Raw genomic sequence first — 21627 nt, 5'->3', positions numbered from 1 at the left:
AACTCTGGAATCTCTGGGACGTATAATTTATAATTTTGAATTAAAAAGTTGAAGCTGGCATGTTGGTGCACCCCTTTAATCCCGACACTTCGGAGACAGGCAGGCCAGTCAATGTCACAGCCTGGTCTAGAGTGCAAGTTCCAGGTAGCCAGAGCCACACAGTATGAGAAAAAAATCATTCAAAAAAGAATGGATGCTTTCCCTTGGGATTTGCCTACAGTGTATTTGAAAGCTTCGTGCCTCCCCTTTAAATGTCTTTGCATGTGGATGTTGGATTTTCCCCTGTGCCCTAACGTACAACATTACTGGGGTTCAGAGTAAAGAGGGTTGTGGTTAAAGCCTGGGCAGAGCAGGTTGAGGGTTGGAGGATGTGAGGTTTTGGAGACACGTGACTTAGTTACTATTGATTTAGGTGATAGAAGGGATGGGAAATGGACTCGAGGTTCCTGGTCAGTGGGTACAAAGCACTTCCATAACCCACACGCCTTTCTTGTTTAGGTCCGGAGAGTGCCCGGCTCCAGCGGCCGTCTCCATAAGACAGAGGATGGAGGCTGGGAGTGGAGCGACGATGAGTTTGATGAGGAGAGCGAGGAAGGGAAAGCTGCGATTTCTCAGCTCAGGGTAAGTGGCATAGGACTGCGTAGACTCTAGTCTTACTACAGCTGGAAGAGCTAAAACAGTGAGAAGACAAGGGCCATAGACAGCATCTTCCAGTTAATTCTATGTAGCAAATCAGTCTCTCAATGTGATGTCACTTAGGATATGTTAAAATAGCTATGTCTAGAGGGGAAAAGTGTCTTGATGTGGAGAGCAACTGGATGGCACTAATGGCTAGGTGTAGCCGGCATTTGCCTCTCTGTGACTTCTTTCTTCCACCTTTGAACCCACTAATACCAGTAAAAAAAGAGGAAAGGAAAGATTTCTCTGAATAAAGTCAGGGGTCTGAAACAGGACACCTTGTTCTTAGAATACTTCCTGCTGGTTAGGGGTGTCAGGTTCCGTGGGGCAAGTTTGATCTGCCCAGTCAGGAACCTAATTTCTACTTGGTTCTTCTTTGTGCATGACTTACAAACCACAGCCGACTCGGAGCAACCAATAAATGTGCCCCCCACCCCACTCCACCCCCGGCGCGGCAGTGCTGTCATTTATATACCTCTGAAAAGTTCCCAAAATCCCAAATGCCACACAGTCACAGAAACTCTCTGCAGCTGGCAGAGTCGAGCCCCTTCCACAGCACGAGGCAGATACATCCTAGTCAGCTGCTGTGGACAGTCGGCAGCAGTCCTGGGTCACATCCTCGCACGGGATTAAAACAAAAGCACATTCTTATTTTCTGTGTGCTCTGGCTTCAATTCCTTCATGCATATATACAGTTGTGCTGTGCTCCACCATATGATTGTTCTCATTTTAGTTTTTGTTTCATATTTATCTTGAAAAAATTTAAAATCAGTTTACAGTATACAGGCTAGTGGGTTTTGCTCTGCGTTTCTGTGCACACCTTGTTCTTGCAGTCTCATTCGCAGTCATGTTCTTGCTCCATCCCCTTCCTTTCTTCAGCTCATGTGTTCCGGTTCTCCTTCCTCCCTTCCAGTACCTCCTGTTTTCATGCCCTGTGCATTCCATTCTTTCCAACACACCCCTCCCTGCCTGGGAAATGTCTTCCTCAGCTCTTACAGCTCTCATCCTAGACGCGCTGAAAATGCAGATAAAAACGAAAGTTTATGTGGGCACCATGTATGTGTTTGTCCTTTACGAAGGGGCTGCTTTCCACTCAGCCTAATGATTTCCAATTCTACTGATTTTCCCGCAAATGCCATGCTTTTGATTTTCTTATGCTGAATGAAATTCCATTGTATACTTAGCACATTTATTTTATCCAATTTTCTGTAGCCATTGTAGATAGCATAGCAGTAAACATGGCTATGAGGACATTTATAATGGGACTTGGAAAGTATGTTGAGAACTAGCTTACAGGCTTAGACTTTCCTCTGTAATTGATCACAGGGACACAATATGGTCCTCAGTGAAAAGAATTTTGCTTTGGGGGATGACCTCTACCTCTTGGGAACTCAGGCCATCTGGATGTTTGCTTATAAAACTGATTAATTTGTTCAATTTTCTTTTTGTTTTGCGCTGTTATATTCTATGCTCTTTGATATCGGTGCAGGGGTGGCTGGGTAAGGGTGTGGCTCTTACTATGTAGCCCTGGCTGGGCTAGAACTCACTTTGTAGACTAGGCTGCAGAGATCTGCTTGCCTCTGCCTCCTGAGTGCTGTGATGCATGTGTGAGCCATGCCTGAGCATAACTGTTAACTTGTAATGCAGTAAGTAGAGTATGTGCTCCTGTCGACGACCTGGACACAGACTGTAATGGCACCACAACAGCTTCCTCTTCTCAGAAAACTTAGGTCCAGTGAGTTTATGGATCAGAGTGGAACAGAGTGACTTTCAGTCAGTATTACTTACAGTTTCTTGAAGTTCACTACTTGAAACTGACCACAAGTCATCTTACTGTCTCAGTTACTGAGCATCTCTTTCTGTGTCTCTTTCAGTCTCCCCGAGTAAAAGACTCCTTGTCAAATTCTGAGGTAAGTAACTGGAGGCTATCACGCTCTTATTAAAATAAACATCTTATTTTGTTTTCAATGCTAAGCTTGTCCAGCCAGTCTGCCTTTGTCTCTGTGTCTCTGTGTGATCAGACGTTAATGAGGCATTCTTTATACCAACCAGACTTGGATTGGGCTTCCTTGCTGGCTGAGTTGTTTTTGGGTTTGGTCTGCTTGAAGTGGAAAGTGATAGGAAATCCCACAGTGCCTGTAGAGTGAGTGTTCCTCCTTCTGACTCTCAGAGGGATGTGAGCTCCGGGTCTGTTGTGTTGTATGTATTTCCTTCTGGTAGCACCTTCTCTTTTGAGTATGGTGTTTGATTTAAAAACTTACATTTGCTCTTAATCTGTGGACATAGTATGCAGTTTACATGATACTAAGTACATGATTTATGTACTCAGACCTATATTGTATATCTTAACCACAGACATGTGAGTGGTTGACACATTTCCACTGCAAGGTTCCCATTCCCCACTCTTAGCACATCTGGAATTACTGTCCTCCCAAGGCCTGGCATGATGCATAGTCCCATCAGTCCTTTTGGCCAGTGAAAACTCACTGGGCTGAGGTGATGGCTTCGCTGTTAGAATGCTTTCCAGCATAGAGAAGCCTTGAGTTCCATCCCCAGTGCTTCATGAAAGTGTGATGCATGTCCCTGTAACCCAGTCCTTGGCAGGCAGGGTAAAAGCTCAAGATCATTCTTGGCTGCATAGTGGGCTCAGAGTTAGCCTGGAATACATGAGACCTTGTTCTTCACCCCAGTCTCCTAAAAGATTGGGAGGCAGAGGCAGGAGACTCTCATTTTGAGGTCATTCAGGTCTACAGAGTGAATTCCATGATAGCCAGGGATACACAGAGGAACCCTGTCTTGTTGGGAAAACCTTTGTGCACTATGTAAATAAAGGCTGTCTTTGCATTATTCAAATGTTGATTTCCTATGGACGGAGAGCTGAGAATGGACTTTGGTATTGTTATTCCCGTTGCTCAGTACCTGTGTCATATTTTGTAAACACTCAACTCCCTCACCTTCTGACTGTTCAATAAAGAGCTGACAGTTTATAGGTATGGTAAGAAGGGAGGGCTTCTGGGCAGAGATAGGAACTGTAGGAAGAATTGAGAGGTGTGGCAGTTGCCAGCCAGAGGAAGTGTGACAAACTGAGACACAGTAAGAGTTGGTGGCAAACATGAACTAGTATTGGTGGGCTGCTGAAGTCATGTGAGCTAGCTGGGAAACTGATGGGCTGGTGAGGTTATGCGGACTACTTGGGAATTGCCTAAGCCAAGGTCCGAGCTCCAGTAAAGAATAATTGTCTCTGCTATTATTGGGAGCTACCAGCTCAAGACACTTGGGTGACACTGTCTCAAAAAACAAAACAAAAAATTAACAGAAGGAAGGGCCGCTCTGTGGTTCCTTGTCTTTAAACTCCTGTCACCATGAGCTGCATTCCTAGTGACATGCTTAATAGCTCCTACTGCTCAGGCAGACCTGACTGTAGAAGAAACCTCTCTGACTGGTCAGCTCCTAAAAGGTTAACGCGCTTTACAGATCATCCAGAGTTTTCCTTTCCCTAAAAACGCATTTCCACGTGAATTTTCTTAATTAAAATAAACTTTAAAAAAAAATAAGGTGTCTGTATTTCTGTGCATTGGTGTTTTGTCTGCACGTGTGTGTGTCTGTGTGAGGGTGTAGGGTGTCACCTGGATCTGCAGTTAGAGACAGTTGGGAGCTGCCATGTGGGGGCTGAGAATTGAACCCAGGTCTTTTGAAAGAGCAGCCAATGCTCTTAACCACTGAGCTACTTCTCCAGCCCTCCATGCGAATTCTTATTTCCCCATAGTCTCGTGCTGCTTACATAATTTTTAATTTAGTTGTAATAAGGTTAATATACCGTAGTTCGCAGTTACAGTCATTTCCAGTCTGGTGACATCGAGTACATTCACATCACAGTGCAGTGATTGTCCTATCTGTCCCGAGACCTTTCCATCTTTTCAAGTTAAAATCTCTCCTTTGGACTTTCCCACCTCTAGCTCTTGACAACTGCTTTATATTTTCTGTCTGTAAGCCTGGTTATTCTGTGTGTGTCACAGTGGTGGAGTCACACAGGGTTTGCTCTTTGCTCACCGGCTCGTTTCACCAGCACCGTGTCCTTCCGGTGCATCCATGCTGCGGCAGCTCTCAGTGAGGTCTGCAAGCCACACGGGTGACAGTCATTACAGGCAGGAGCTTGTCCTTCATTCATCTGCCAAACAGTCGAAGCGCATGTGTCTTTCGAGTTGTGCGTAGTGCTGTTCTGAAGGGAGGGTGAACACCTGCTCTCACTTCTCGGAGCGGACATCTAGACGTGGAATTGCTGAATTGTGGGAATTCAGTTTTTGTTTTCAGCTTGTTTGGTTTGAGGCAAGGTACTCTCAGTCCCACTGCCTCAGCATCTAAGGACGGGGATTACAAGTGTGTGGCCCTGCGCTCTGCTGTTTTCTGAAGAACAGCTGTGTGGCCTTCGTAGTGCTGGTGCAGTGCCATTTGGCATCCGTATAACATATTCTGAGATTTCAGAATTTCTATTTACTTTCCCTGACTCCTGCTTTGTTTTGGTGACAGGATCTTGTAGCCCAGTCTGGCCTCCATCTCATCATGTAGCCGAGGCTGACCCAGACACTGAACTTTTGCTCCTACCTCCTCAGGGCTGGACTATAGGCTTGTACTGCCATGCCTGGTTTTGTGCAGTGCTAGGACTCAAACCAAGGACTTTGTGCATATGAGGCTGGGCTGTAGCCTTATCCCTTCATGTTTTATTTCTGTTTTCTAGATCCTTTTGGCCCTTACGGTAGATAATCATGTGTGCATACAGCGTGGAAGCTGATCTTTTCATGAACTTATTCAGGACTAATCTTTAACTTCTATTTTTTCTGTCAGAATCTAACACAGGTGTGAGCACACAAGTTTCATTAAGTTTTATTCTTGGTTTCCTTGTTTTTTTAATCCTAAATTGAATTTAAATTTTTATGTATATTTATGTGTAGGGGCACATGGGTGTGGATGCTCACAGAAGTGAGAAGACTGATCAGAACCCCCCGGGGCTGGAATTACAGGCAGACAGTTATTACCTGCCTGATGGGGGACTGAGAACCAAACTCTGGCCCTCTGCAAGAGCGATAGTTCCTCCTCACCACTGAGTTGTTTCTCCAGCTGGTCTCCTTGGATTTTTACTTACATACAGTGTTAGGGAAGGAGTGTGTCTGTGTCTGTGTCTGTCTGTCTGTCTGTCTGTTATTTCCTCTCAAAAGTAGGACTTTATTATTACCCATTGACTCTTCTCTTTTAGTAATAAAATATTTTCACTTACATTGATATTTTTCCCAGTAGCTAATTTTAAATATGCTTAGCTTACTTTTATAATCAAGATCTGTTTTTCCTCCAGATTGCCTAATTAAACTGTATTAAACACTTGAAGCCTACAGTGTCTAGTGTCTGTAACTACAACACTCCTGCCCTCCTCTAGCCTCAGACAGGATCTCACTGTGGACCCTGTGTCCCTTTGTCCTTGATCTTTAATATGATTGCGTGTAATAGTAAGTGAAGAGCAGGCATAGGACTCCTCACGCAGCCTTGGTGATCTTTGCCCCTTGTCCTCCTCCTCCTCTGCTGCTCTCCCTCCCCTCCCCAGTGGGAATCCTGTCTGTCCTCATCTCCTCCTCAGCACCCAGTTCCTGCTGCTTCTCCCTGCTTACCCCAGCCATGGTCCTTTCTTGGTTTCTGTGGTTCCTTAGTCTATCCATTTACCTGGGAAGTTCATGACTCCATTTTTTTTAATGACTGAGTGTGACCTTGTGTAGAGAACCACACTGTCTTTGTCCTCTCCCTTGTGAAGGGCATTTTAAGTTGTTGCAGTTACTGGCTCTAGTGGACAGAGTAGCACGAGTGTTGCTGGGCAGGTGTCTGGAGTAGGATCAAGTCCTTTGGGCGGATCCTAGGAGTGGCCCAGCTGGTCCTACGATAGATCTCTTTCTGTTTTTCTTTTTTTCTTTTCTTTTCTTTTTTCCCCCCGGAGCTGAGGACCGAACCCAAGACCTTGAGCTTGCCAGGCAAGCGCTCTACCACTGAGCTAAATCCCCACCCCTCTTTCTGCTTTTCTTGCCAGTCGTCTCCCCAGACCTCACCAGCACTTTCTGTCATTTGTTTTGTTGATTTCAGCAATTCTGATTGGGGCGATAAAATGTCAAAGTTGTTTCAATTTGTGTTTCTTTTGTTGCTTATGTGGCGAATATATCCTGAAGTGTTTCTAGGCCATTTTTATTCCTTCTGTTGAGAATTCTGATTAGATTCCTAGAACACATTTGAATTGGATCAATTGTTTCCTTGATTCTTGTGTCTTTTGAGTTCTTTGTGTATGGTGGTTGTTAATTGTCCGTCAGACAGACAAGACAGCTGGCAAAGACTCCCTGCGTTCTGGGGGCCTTTCCATTTGGTTGAGGGTTTCCTTAGCTCTACAGAAACTATAGTTGTATGAGGTCTCAGTCATCAATCACTGACCTCATTCCAGGGTAAATGCAGTCCTGTCACAAAGTCCTTTCCTACACACAAGTGTAGTGTTTCAGGTTTCAATTGAGGACTTGATCAAATTTTTGTGCTGGGTTATAGATAGGGTCTAATTTCATTCTTTTGCACATGACAATCAGGTTTCCCATTTGTTGAAGATGCTGTCTTTTCTTCATGTTTCTGTTCTCTTAGCTCACAGTTTGAGGTGTGGTGGCTCCTCTGGTAGCCTCCTGTGAGGCTCTGGCTGCAGCATGACCTACAGATGCACGGTGGGTGGGAGCTTATGGAGAGGCACTGGCAGAGGAAGAAGAGATTCTGAGCTGTTAGAACTGCGGGTCTCACAAAGCACTAATCTGCTTTCCCTTTTCAGAGGCCAGGCAGGGACAGCTTACTCACCTCCCCCCCCAGGTTCATCCTTCACAGGATTCACCTCTGAACGCTGCTAGGCAGGTACATGGCACACATCTGTACTCCGCACTCTTGGGAAGCTGAGTGGAGAGTTTGAGTGAGACTAGTCTTTACTACCTGGCCAGTTCAGACCAGCCTGTTTAATAAAACAGCACTCTCTTCTAAAAAAACAAAAACAAAAACCAAAAAGATTTTAGAATGCTTAGAAATACTGAATGGTATGTAATACAGACAAGTGCAGTGAAGTAGCAATAATTCAGAATTCAGACAGCACACCGTGAGCCCTGTGAGTATCACCTGGCACAAAGGTTTGATCGTGAGCCCTCTGGGATGTGCAGATCTGTCCTATTCAGCAGCACTGCCTGTGTTTACTGCAGCTCTTCTCGGCCACTGATCCCATGGGGACTTTGCTTCAAGTACCAGAACAAATTTCTGCACATCTACCTCAGCCAGCTAGCCAGATGCCCACACAGCCAGCTCAAGTCTCTCTCCTGCCCCCTGCAGAGCCAGCAAAGCCAGCACAGGTAAGTGGAACAAGTGAGAAATTCTGTCCTGATGGTGTTACAGGTGCACATAAAAGCACTCTATAAGGCTCACACAGGTTTGTAAGCAACAGAGTAAGTCAGTTATGAAAACATACCAAGTACCAACTATGTGGTAGCATGTTGTAATTTCTTCATTAGACCCTTGTGAAGTTTAAGGAAGCCACATACAGTTAGAGGAATTTCCTTTGAGCCTGGAGAGTCAGCTGTCAGTTTCTTCTTTGCTCACTACACTCATTAATTCTGCTTCTTCAGGCTCTCTACTGTCAGATTTATTCTGTTGAGAGAATTGATTTTGTTAAGCTAGGTAATATTTACTTAAGCACACATAATTGCCATTAAATCGTAGTGTGGTGACAGTGTCTGAGTAAGAGGGGCTTCTGTGAGTTCCTGCGTGCTGAGTAACTGCTGCTCCATCTGGTACTCTGTATCATGTGATAGAATGCCATTTGGCTGAGTAAGAGTTTCAGTGTCAGCTCATTTATTAATTATTAGAAATGCTAGGTGAGAAGAAATGGCAGTTCTGATGTTCCCTTTTCTTTAATATATCTTCACATCATGTTCTGTCTCCAGAGGCCACTGCTCTGAGTCTTCCCTTCCTTTATCTGTCACCTGGGAAATATACAGGTGTTTAGATTGACAGAAAGATTGGACGTATTTTATAGACAAATAGAATGTATGTCCTCCAGCAAGCAAAGCTTTACAGTTTTCAGAAAGATTTAAAAAGACCTGGAGGGGTTGGGGATTTAGCTCAGCGGTAGAGCGCAAGGCCCTGGGTTCGGTCCCCAGCTCTGAAAAAAAGAAAAAAGAAAAAAAAAAAAAAAGACCTGGAACCTTGTGGGTAATGGAGTCCTGTGAGACAGCTACTTTAGACCTATCTGTGGGAATTAACTTTGTGATTCTGCCTATCTTAGCTGATAACTGCCTTTTGTTGTTCCTTTGGAGGTGGCCCCTCCCACTACAGGGACTGTCTTAGGGGCTACAAAGACTTGATGGAAACTGCCACCAAGTTCTTTCTTAGATGGCCTCTGTCCTTGCTTCATGTTCCTGACAGACTTTTTTCAATGCATTTCAGGCTCGATCTTCAGGAGAGCAGTCCCAGGAGACCAAGGTCCCTATCAGTCTAGTGCTAAGATTAAGGTACGTGAGCATTTGCTGTTTCTGAGCATTCTGTAGATGTCGTCATAGTCGGGCCTTAGAGTATGTTACTGCGTAGTATCGTGTGTTTCCAACAGAGTTGTTGGCTGGCGTTTCAGAATCCAGCTCTTAACAGGCTGTGCGACTGCTGTGCATACCTGCTTAGGAGGGAGCAGCGTGTGCATTTGCAGCGTGGCCCTCAGGGTTTGTAGTGGAGGATGCTGGGGTAGAAGCAGTGCTGGCTGTTCCTCTGAGAAGGGGTCTGATAATGGGGCTTGTGGCATATGAACACATAGGACAGGCACTTGATGGCTGTGATTGAACAACCTGCCAAGAAGCTTGTAGCTTCTCTTTTTACTGCCTGTGTTGTCGTTGGGTCATGGTGGGGTGAACAGAAAGGCCGAGGCAGATTGCTCAGGAAGAAACATCATTGGTACCATAGTTTATCCCTCAACCTTATCCCTAATGGTAATAGTTGGGATCAAGAGTCTATAATTTTCTTTGTCAGAATAAGTTTGGGTGTTATATTGTTTCTTTGTTGTCATAAATGAATATGAAAAAAAATGAGCTCAAAGCTAGGCTAGGCCTTTTAGTGTTGAAGTGCCATGTAGTAGAACACCACACAGGAACACTGGGCCAGCTCTGTAAAGTTAGAGATGGAGACCACAGAGCCGTTTAAAATGGTTTCTACTAGGAACAGTGAAATCACATCACAGACATTGAGAATGCAGGTTTGGTGACTTTCTGTCTATAGAAGTACCCAGTTGTAGATGAAGAGGATGCCTCAGTGCCCTTACCTTACCTATCACACAATACAGAGCGTGCTCGTCTCTCAGGGTATCTGTGTTGAGTCTCACCACAGTAGACATATGTGCCTCGGGAGAATGTGGAGGACACTGTGGGTAATGAAGCCTCTGTTCTCTTGAGAGGGACTTCTTCCTTTATTTTCTTGTTGTTTATTTTAGTCTGGTTTGTGTTTGTTTTATGGTGTTTTTGAGACAGGGACTCACTGTATAACCCTGGCTGCCCTGAAACTTACTATGTAGATAGATCACGCAGGCCTCAACCTCACAGAGAGCTACCTGCTTGGCCTCCACAGTGCTGGGTTAAAGGTGTACGGGACCCTGTTTAAGGATCACTTTTTCACAGTTTATGGAAATAGTTGAAAGTTGGGTTCTTATTCCCTTAATGGAGACTTTGAAGTTAAATGAACAGAAGAGATGATAAATACCTGTAGTCCAGTTTGCCATGCTGTTTTTGTAATTGGAGTGCCAGTTACAGCACACAGTCTCAGTGAGACATCCTCAAGCATATTATTTGTGAAATAATTTGGCCCTTTCCCTTGTTTAGGTAAATGGATTTGAATCCAGAGTGATCTGTCACGTGCGCTGTTAGACATCATGTTCTGATTTCTCTACCTTAACTAGAACTTCAGGCTACCTGGATAGTCTCAACACATCGAATGTTGATCACAGCTATTCCTCACCAATCACATTGCTACTAGTATGGCCCCGATTCCTTTTCCCGCCCTCTCTGCCTGTTCAAATCCTGCTCATCTTAAGTCCCATTTAAAAACTTATCTTGGGGGCTGAAAAAATGCTCAGTGGTTAAGAATGCTGACTGTTCTTGGTTTGGTTCTCAGCACCCACATAAGAATTATCTGTCACTCCAGTCCCAGGACATTTGACAGCCTCTTCTGGGCTCTGAGGGCACCAGGCATGCACCTGGCGCACAGACTCTTCTCACATAGAAAGCATGGACAGACAAAACCTACCCCTGAAGCTTCTACCTCTAAAGCTTTCTTCTTATCCCAGTCTTATCTGTTCTCTGCACTGTCGGATTTGAAGGAATAACGTGTACTTAGTTCTGTGAGTGTGTTGTAATGGACAAGTGAGAGTGGGAACACGGGTGGCAGTGTCCTCCAGCATTCGAACCCCTCCTTCTAGTTTTATAAGATTATATGTTCCCCTTCATTTTTTTTGTTGCCAAAACAGAATACCAAAGATTGAGTAATTTATAAAGAAAGATATATTTATAATATTATAAATAGAGATTTAAGCAGGTATGTAGCTCGCACCTATAATCCCAGCACTTGGAAGGCTGAGGCAGGAGAATTCCTGAGTGTCTGAGCCAACCCAGGCTAGAGAGTACGATCCTGTCTTATTAACAACAGCAAGTATCCACAACAGAGTCCAGATGTTTGATTTCTTACAATGTAAGCCAGAAGCCTAGAGTGGTGGGGTCTCTGTGCACCTTCATGTTGCTTCATCTTGTGACCAAAAAGACAAGAGTGCACAAGGAAGCAAGAGAGGCACAGTTCTTATGGCCGATGGACCTGCTCACTGTGTTAACCTCTCAGCAGCCTCTCAGTATTGTGCCAAGGACTGGCTTTCCAACACAGTCAGCTTATAAGTCTCATTTAGCTCATAGTATTATCTTAGTGGGATTCAGGGTAGGAATGAGCATGAGTATCCTCAAATTAGAGATTCTTGTATTGATCAGTAGGGGGATAATAAATTCAAAGCCATATAAGGTAATTTGATGGCAATGCTAAAAGTGTTAGTTCAGAGACCTATGGAATGAGTGTATCAGGAGAAAGTATATGATCTGTGAGAACAGAATAATATTTCCATATGTACATATAGATTCACATACATACCCATACATCACATATACATACACATACATATACATACATACATACATACATACATACACCTACATACACTCATACAGACATACATTCATACACACACATACATGCAGGTACATATAGATGCATACACCCATATGTATACATACATACACATACATACTTACATACATACGCACACATACACACATGTATATATAGATGCGTACACACATATGTATACATACACACACACTGGCAGACTATAAGCATAAATTCAGAAATTCTTATTTTCCTTATTCTGTTTTAATAGGAATTCCAAAAAAGAACTAAATGATATTCGATTTGAATTTACTCCTGGGAGAGGTGAGTATTATAAAATATGACTGAGAACAATGATACCAGTTTGCTTCTTAGGTAGGTATAGTTTTTGTCATCTAGATAAGGTTTGTTTTTAAAGGACAGTGAAACTTCCTTTCTTAGGTTTTAAGAAATATGCATGAAGGAAGACTGCAATGGATTTACTAGTGATTTCTTTCTTCATCTGGAGATCTGACTGTACTGAGAGTATAGTAATGAGTACAAGCCTGTTAGTAAAGGCCACCGTCAGGCATGCATTTCCCTAAATGTTATCCCTTCAGTTCTTTGTTTTGTTTTGGTTTTTTGGTGAACGAAGAATGTACACTTAGCCTTAGCCATCCGGACTCAGTTTAGAGGATCCAGTCTTGTTGGCGACATCTAGAGCATCGATCAGGAACTAAGCGAACACACGCCTTCTTCTCTCCCTTAGGCCTCATCAGGGTATTGACTTTGGCCACATCAGTGTCATAGAGTTTCTTCACGGTCTGTTTGGTCCGGTGCTTGTTGGCCTTGACATCCACAGTGAACACACGCATGTTGTTGTCCTCTGTCTCCTCATGGCTGACTCGGTGGTCAGTGGGAATTTGATGATGGCATAGTGGTCAAGCTTGTTCCCTGGGTGCTCTTTCCAGGATATTTTGGCTGCCTCTGGAGCCGCAGGGTCTTGGGCCACCGGAAAGTGGGTGACATTTGGATCATCTTCTGTTTGTGGCTGTGGACGCCTCTCAGCACTGCCTTCTTAGCTTCCAAGGCCTTTGTTTTAGCTTTGGCTTCGGCTTTGGGAGGGGGCAGGAGCTTCCTTCGCTTTTGGCACCATCTTGGCAAAAAAGGCCCCATTCAGTTCTTAAGACAGCTATCTAAGGAACAACGGTTCCCATTTTACAGAGGACGAACTAGTTCCAGGTTAGAGGGACGGAGTAACCTGTTTATAATCTAGAAGGAGGCACTGGAGTCAAGCTCTTCCCGAGTCCAGAGTCCTTGCTCTTATCCTCGCACATGCTTCTCTCTGATAAGCAGGCAAAACACAGGGCTCCTGGCTTCCTTTCCCCATTTGGAAGCTGAACCTTGTTCACAATACTGTTTCTAATTGTGAACTTCAACCTGGAAGTTTGAAGGCTTCTTTTTTCTTGCCTTTGTTAACTCATGGATGAGGAATGACCAGCAAATGTCTGTTCATAGTCAATTTCCTGCATGCAGATATACAGAGGGTATGTGTTTTACTTTTTAGATATGTTTTTAGGAGTTTTAATTGTTAGGCATTCGTATGGATGTGTGCATACCACCTGCTTTAGGATTTACTGCTGTGAACAGACACCATGACCAAGGCAACTCTTATAAAGGACAACATTTAATTGGGGCTTGCTTACAGGTTCAGAGGTTCAGTCCATTATCATCAAGGTGGGAGCACGGCAGCATCCAGGCGGGCATGGTGCAGGAGGAGCTGAGAGTTCTGCATCTTCATCTGAAGGCTGTAGGAGAAGACTGGCTCCCACATGGTTAGGAGGAGGGTCTCATTGCCTATCCCAACAGTACACGCTTCCTCCATCACGGCCACACCTCATAGTAATGCTCACTCCTTGGGCCAAGCATATTCAAACCACCACATTGTACTCCCTGGCCCCCATAGGCTTGTTCAAACACAAGTCTATGGGGACCATACCTAGCCATACCATAATAAAAAGTACATTTAGTCCAACTTCCAAAGTCCCCATAGTTTATAGCAGTTTCAACAGTGTTAAAAGTCCAAAGTTCAAAGTCTGTTCTGAGATTCATCCAATTACTTAACTGCAATCCCTGAGGCAAGACAGGAAAGCAGCTGGGCAAACTCCAAACTCTGCATCCCCATGTCTGATGTCAAAGCGGTCTTCAGATCTCCAGCGCCTTTTTTATCTTTGATGACTGCAACAAACTGGGCTGGTTCCACTCCTGTTAGCAGCTTTTCTCAGCAGATCTCACAGCTCAAACAACTTGGGGTCTCTAAGCCAACTTGAACTTCACAGCTTTTGTTCCAATGGCTAAAGTCCACACATGCTCTTCTGGGCTCCTCCAAAAGGCTTGGGTCCCATCTCCAGCCCTGCCCTCTGTCGCTCTCTAGGCTCTGGCTGACTCCACTCCACTGCTGCTGCTGTTCTTGGGGATCATCCCATGCGCTGGCATCTCTAGTACACTGAGGTCTTCTGCTGCAGCTAGGCCTCACCAGTAGCCGCTCCTGAGCTCTCTTCATGGTGCCAAGGCTCAGCTCCTTTGCATGACCCCTTCAGTCCTAGGCCATCAACTGCAACTGAGGCTGCACCTTCACCAATGGCCTTCCATAGCCTCTCACAGCACCAAGCCTCAGCTGCTCTGCACGACCCCTTCATGCCTTCAAAACCGGTACCACCTGGGTGACTCTTACACACTACCAAGTCTAACTGCAGCACAAGGTGTAAGACTTAGGCTGTCTCTGGGACACAGCTTCCTTGTGCTCTCAGAAAACCCTTCCCAGGAGATTTCATATCAGTAATGCTGGTCTCTTTTTAACCACTGCTAATATCTTAGCTCCAGCTGACCAGCATCAGTTAATCCTAGTCATCCCTTCTGTTCTTGTCTTTAAAGCAGAGCCACGTGGCCAAAGCTGCCGAGTTCTGCTGCTTGCAGCAAGGAGCTGAAACATGGCCCCCTTGGTCTGTTTACATTATGACCAGCTTTCTGTTTTCCAGTTCCTTCACTGTCTAGCATGGCTGTCCTGGAACTTGCTCTGTAGATTGACCTTGAACCCAGAGATCTGCATGGCTCTGTCTCCTGAATGCTGGGATCAAAGGTGTGTCCTACCACACTTGGACTTGAAAAGCTTTTTCCTCCTCTTGGAACTTGCTCGATTTGAAACTGGCCTTGAACACTGAGATCTGTTCACCTCTGTCTCCTGGGATTAAAGATGTGAGCCACTGTGCTTATTAGGCCTAAACCTAGCTGTCTGGGACCTCGCCCCAAAGTCATTACTGCTCCATTTCACTTCCTGGTGCCCCTCTTTTACTTGCACCATACATTTTATATTTTCCCCTTTCTTTGCTTGTTCTTTTATTAAAACACTCTTCACAGGACTAAACCAGAGAACAAAGTCTGCTGGGCTTTTTTGAGACTTCCTTTGTCAATGCAATTAATGTAAATCTCTTTACCTTAGACTCAGGCAGACTCTTCAGGTAAGGGCAGAAAGCAGCCACATTCTTCAGCAAAATATCACAAAAACAGTCTCTAGACCACATACTGAAATTTTTATCCACTGAAACCTCTTGGGCCAGGTCTGTACAGTTGAAATCACTCTCAGTAACAAAGTCTTCTATATTCCTAATAGGATAGCCCGCTAAGCCCTATTTAAAGCATTCCACTACTTTTCAAATTTAAAGTCCCAAAATCCACATTTTTCCAACAAAAAGCATGGTAAGGCCTATCAGCAGAACCCCACTCTTGATACCAACTTCTGTCTTAGGGTTTTACTGTTGTGAACAGACACCATGACTGTTGCGGTAAAAATTAAAAAGGAACGTTTTCTATCAGTTCCCGTAAGCAGAATCTGCTTGCTCCAGCTGCTACTCTGTCACTCGGTCTGCGAGCTAAAAGGGCTGTCTCCCTTTTAACCGCCCTCTCCCAGAGTCCCTTTTACCACGTCACACAATCACACACACACACACACACACACACACACACACACACACACACACACACACACACACACACACCCCTTGTTCTCTGGGCCTTGTGCATTCTCCCTCCACGCTGGCATCAGAACCAGATTTGCAGGCTCCAACTGCCTTCAGCCATTCTTTCACACACACTATCCTCTTTAGCCCAGTAAATCAAAATTCCAGAAACTTGTAATTTAGCAATTAGATTTACATGTTAGATTCCCAATCCACAGTTCATCCACACAATAAATTCACTGCCAACTGATAAAGATATAAACCTCCCACCTAGACGAGATAAGATTGATCTAGTTCACCTAAATCTGAGCCATCCTCCTCTGTTAGACTCATCTTGATCTCGCTCCTTCCTCCTCTCTCAGTTTCAACAACTTTGGCCCTGCCCCCACTCTCCACTGTCTAATCATGTTATCACCTTGACATCAACCTACACATCACCCTTTCTCATTAATTAAAAAAAAAAACAACTTTTCTCTCAAATGTAAGCTGTGTACATTTGAAAACATCTAAATGACTGTTTTCTCAATTTAATTAGCTTGTGTGAGACTAAATTAGTCTTCAAGTCTGTCAGAAATCTGAGAACGACTAATATTGCCTGAAATTATGAGAAGCACAAAACATAGTTTCCAAACTTAACCAGTTTATAGAGACCACTGATCACCCGCAGCCCCTCATTCCTCAACCGTTGGAGCATTAGTCTTCGGCCTTCTGGCCCTGGATCATCTGACAGACTTTTGTAATGCAGGTTTCTGATAATTCTGGCTCAGCAAAGATTATCAGTTGACTACTCTGCATATCGTGTCCCTTTCTGGACAGCGTTTGTAAATGGTTGAGGCGATTCTTGCCTAGTGGCTGTCTCGCCACAATTGGAGCAACTCCCTTGATGCTCAATTTCTTCTTAGAATCCAAGAAGGATGCTGTCAGGCCCAGACAGGTCTCTGGTCAGATGATCTTTAATAAAGAAATGTCCATACATGTCATATTCTGTGGACTTCTGATGCCTTTGAAGACCATCTATCTACACAAAGTGTTTCTGAACTCTTAGGCCCTGACTGCTCTCAGCCATTTCTAATTGAACTATCTCAAAAACATCCTTTTAATTACTAAGAACCATGAGTTTGTTATCTGGCTCTTAACTTGTATTGCTAATCATTTAAAAACAGTTTATAATCGTAGTTATAGAACTGGGTTTAAGCCTTGTACTTGTAAACATTTTGTAACAAATAAGTTTCGTACCAAAGTAAAGATATGACTTTAGCTTAGTTATCTAATGAGATTATGGCTGTACAAATCAATCTAGCTAATTCCTCCCTGTTAAATTATGACCCTTTCTAAATTTCTCATAAAAACCACCTTGTAATAACCACCTTCAGCCTCCCAAAGTCTAGGAAATTGGGGTGACAACTCTCCAATGACTTCTTTAAGCTGTACATGGGCGTTGAGATATCTTTGTGGTGTAGAGAAAATAGGGGAGTTGTTTGGCCTTAAGAAGGTCACCCACCCAATGATTGTTGTGACCACTGATGTCTGTCTTGACTGGACCCAGCTGAAGGTCCATGAGATGAGGAATCCAAGCAGGCCAGTTCATCATTCTGATGACGAGCTTCACCAGGCTGCACATTCTGCAGTACATAAATCTCAAAACAAAATGTTAGCATCATCAAGATAATTTTTTGTTTGAGTCTCTTTAATCCAGTTTTTCAGGTGGTCTCTCTCTACCAAATCTGATCCATGTGACTCTGGAACGTGTCCAGAGCCTAATCACCCTTTTTAAAAAGACAAAGACAAAACCTTTCTCCCAAAATACCGTGTTCTTTAGTCTGTAACCAGAAAGGCTTGTATCTTGTACTCTCTCACAGAGGAATAATATAGCAAGACTCAAAGTCACACCCACTTGAAAATTAAAACAATTTTTAAGATAGAAGTAAGCTAAAAAACAAAGTGTATGAGCCTGATAGGCTTTTCTGTCATATCAGTCAGTTAACCCTAAATTCCTGTGGAGCCCAGGTTAAGAGAGCCTGAGCTTCCTGTTGTGGTAAATATAAAAATAACCACAAACCCTCACTAGCCAGCATTGTTGAGCCATATGGCCTTTAGCAGGGTAATTCATAAAACAAATTAAACACCTATCAATTCCAATACCAATAAGTAAGCAACTTATCAAACCAGGACTTGCGCCCATAATACATTGATCTGTTAAGCTCTCTACCTGGAATGTCAGATTTTTATTTATTAATAACTTCCATAATAAATGTCTTATTCGGGGTTGGGGATTTAGCTCAGTGGTAGAGCACTTGCCTAGCAACCGCAAGGCCCTGGGTTCGGTCCCTAGCTCTGAAAAAAAGAAAAAAAGAAATGTCTTACTCACCCTGTCTGGTTTACAGACTTCTATTTTTAATAACCTTATTAACTTATAAATATCACCACTCTCTACTTGAAGTAAGTGACGAATTTTCCCTATCTAAGTTCTGAACCATGGATGAAAATCTCCACATGATTCAGATAAACTCTGTACTCTCTCCTTTTAACTGTAAAAAAATTCAATCACTTTTCTATTGATACCTGTTATTAAGAAGCAGGCAACTTGTCAAACCAGGATTTTAACCCAAAATTCCCATGGAGCCCTGGTTAGAAAGCATATGAGTACCTGTGAGACGCGTTAGAGCACTGTGTCTTTAGACCATCTACCAGGGGAGCGCTCTACCTGGAGCCTCAGACTTTATTAATAACTCTATAAAATATGTCGTATTCACCCCGCCTGGTATTGCAGACTTTTTATTTTTAATAGCCTTATTAACTTGTAAATACCACCAGTCTCTACTTGGAGTCAGTGATGAATTTTCCCTATCTTAGTTCTGAACCACGGGTGAAATTCCCACGAGATTCGGGTAAACTCTGTATTCTCTTCTTCTAACTATAAAACAAACTTAATTACAATTCCATTAATACCTGTCAGTAAGAAGCAGGCAGCTCGACTAATGAGGATTTTAACCCAAAATTCCTGTAGAGCCCACATACAAAGAATATGGGTATCTTGAAAGACTTAATAGAGCATTAATTCTTTCTACTATCTTTAAAGCAATTAACCAAACATAAATTAAATCATTTTCCAAACAACCTTTGTTAAAGAAGCAAGCAGCTTCTAATCTCCAGCTCTCTGAGCTACCAGTCTAACCACAGCAGGGACCTACAGCCCACAAGCCTAGGCTGCTCCTGTCTTTTGTTTAAGATTTCCAAACTTGAGACATCACGTGACTCAACATGACACTGGCCCCCTCTTACTAGAAAATAGAACTTTCTCTTTAACTCTTAGGCTGATATTTATTTGTTTGTTTGTTTGTTTGTTTATTATAAGTACACCGTAGCTGTCTTCAGACACATCAGAAGAGGGCATCAGATCTCATTATAGATGGTTATGAGCCACCATGTGTTGCTGGAATTTGAACTCAGGACCTCTGAAAGAGCAGTCAGTGCTCTTAATCACTGAGCCATCTCTCCAGCCCTAGGCTGATAATCTTAATTTTCTAGTAGATTCTTGCCCAACAAGAATCTGGTTTGCCACCTGTTGCAGTAAAAAAAAAAGGAACATTTTCTATCAGTTCCCAAGAGCTGGATCAAGGCAACTCTTAATAGGACAACATTTAATTGGGGCTGGCTTACAGGTTCAGAGGTTCAGTCCATATCAAGGCGGGAGCATGGCAGTGTTCAGGCAGGCATGGTACAGGAGGAGCTGAGAGTTCTACAGCTTCATCTGAAGGCTGCTAGGAGACGATTAGCTCCCATGAGGTTAGAAGGAGGGTCTCATTGCCTACCCCCACCTTGACACACGTCCTTCTACAAGATCACACCTCCTAATAGTGCCACTCCCGAGCCAAGCATATTCAAACCACCACACCTCCTTTGTTCCTTCCAGAGGCTCCAGCTCCTGATCAGTTAGGTGAGCTAGGTTGGCTGGTTGGCTTATTTGAGGCAGGGTCTCACCGTGTAGTGTTTGCTGGTCTTAAGCACATAGAGATCTGCCTTCCTCTGCCTCAGAAATTAAAGAGGAAATTAGACTGAGATCATTTGCTTTGTCTATTTGGTTTCTGTTCTGTCATTGCTTACTTGTATCACTTGGGATGAGTAGGTAAGAAAATAAACTGCTACAATAATGATAATAATTTTAATAAACTTTCATGATTCTCGGGAAAGATTATAAAGTATTTTTTCAAGGTTTGAATTTGCAGAATTCACTGAAATTCATGTCTAAGCTCAAAGAGCTCAAATTCAGAGTTATTACTAATCTTTGTAGAACATAGAGTGAGCAGGACAGAGATTGAGTCCTAGAAAAACCAAAGTAAAACAGGCTACAGTTGCTAATACTGATGGGAGGTGTCAGGCATGCCAACCCTTTGCTTTGAAACAGTAAGAGTGGCTTTGTCTCCACTCGTAGGGCACTGTTCTGATGGGCTAGTGATCTCTACAGTATACAGTTCGGCGACTTGTCTTCTGCTTTGAACCATGTAGTTCATAGATACATTCTGCTCCCTAGCCATACCTATGAGAAGGCTGTGAGGACAGTCAAGCACAGCCCTCACCTGCCTTCTTGATTGGAGACAGATAGTTAGCTTGGCTCTGCGGCCTTCTTACCTGCGCTGACCGTGAGCATTACAGTGACGTATGTACACGAGATGCAGCACTGTGCTCTCTGTCCTTACAGATACAGCAGAGGGTGTTTCTCAGGAGCTCATTTCTGCTGGCCTGGTCGACGGAAGGGATTTAGTGATAGGTAAGCCTATGACTTTCTGCTCATTGCCCTAATGTCATATTGTATATGTGGTCCCTAGAAATCAGGTTCCAGTTGAGCAAACCAGCAAAATCCTGTCCTACCCCAGACCCTTGATGGCCGTCAATATCTCTGGGGCATTAGACGAAATGGCAGGGAAGTAGTGAGACAATGGCTCTGCTGTCTTTGACACATCACCCTGACTGACCTATATAGAGCACAGAAATGAGCAGGGTGGAGATAGAGCCCTAGGAAACCAAAGTGAAGGCCCAACACTTCTCTCTGAAACACTAACTAATGGATAGTTGCAGCTTTGTGGGCCCTGTAGTCTTGTCTTTTTGTTTTCTGGGGGACAGAGTCTTGTTCTGTAGCTCAGGTGGGTTTGGAACTTACTATCCATCTCGTGCCTCAGTTCCCTAACCCCACCCCAGTGCTAAAACTGTTACAGGTGCATATCGTACACTTTGGTTTGTAGTGTGTCATGTGAAAATGATTCTTCCTTACAGAAAAGTGGAACAGATCACAGGCTCTCCTTGCTGCCTCCTAGTCACGGGCTTTGTGGTGTCTTAACATAAGGCAGACCTTTTACTCCACTGTTTCTGTAGGGTGGTCAAGACATTTTACCGACTTAACAGTGACTTAGGATTTACTTATTCAGTCTAGAGAGCAGTGATAGCTTTGATTTGGGAAATGACTGGCCCTTTTTTCCCATTTTGATTGTCAATCAAAGATTCTTAACTACCATTTTAAGATTTTAAAATATTGTTGAAAATGTATTTATGTAGCTGCTCATTAATTTTCTTTGTGTGATTACAGTGGCAGCTAATTTGCAGAAAATTGTGGAAGAACCTCAGTCAAATCGATCTGTCACTTTCAAACTGGTATTCACCCCCTTCCTTCTCTGCAGACCAGCCGTTCCGTTCCCCAAAGCCGAGACTGTAGCATATGCTGAGGCAGTGGGGC

The 21627-nt window shown here is 43.7% G+C and overlaps 1 protein-coding gene across 1 annotated transcript in view; it reads left to right on the top strand.

Moving 5' to 3' along the window:
• Oxsr1 (oxidative stress responsive kinase 1) overlaps positions 1–21627 on the top strand; it is an 89472-nt gene that overhangs the window by 64693 nt on the left and 3152 nt on the right. The window contains exons 11-17 of the mRNA XM_032911108.1: positions 499–621; positions 2553–2588; positions 7929–8075; positions 9169–9233; positions 12176–12228; positions 20599–20667; positions 21481–21545. Coding sequence (XP_032766999.1) covers positions 499–621; positions 2553–2588; positions 7929–8075; positions 9169–9233; positions 12176–12228; positions 20599–20667; positions 21481–21545 — 558 coding nt within the window. The remainder of the gene's footprint in view (positions 1–498; positions 622–2552; positions 2589–7928; positions 8076–9168; positions 9234–12175; positions 12229–20598; positions 20668–21480; positions 21546–21627) is intronic.

This window comes from Rattus rattus, chromosome 8 (genome assembly GCF_011064425.1).
Source record: "Rattus rattus isolate New Zealand chromosome 8, Rrattus_CSIRO_v1, whole genome shotgun sequence".
In the NCBI taxonomy this organism is placed as follows: Eukaryota; Metazoa; Chordata; class Mammalia; order Rodentia; family Muridae; genus Rattus; species Rattus rattus.
Note: the sequence above shows the minus strand (reverse complement) of the source record. Positions and strands in the feature narration are given on the sequence as shown.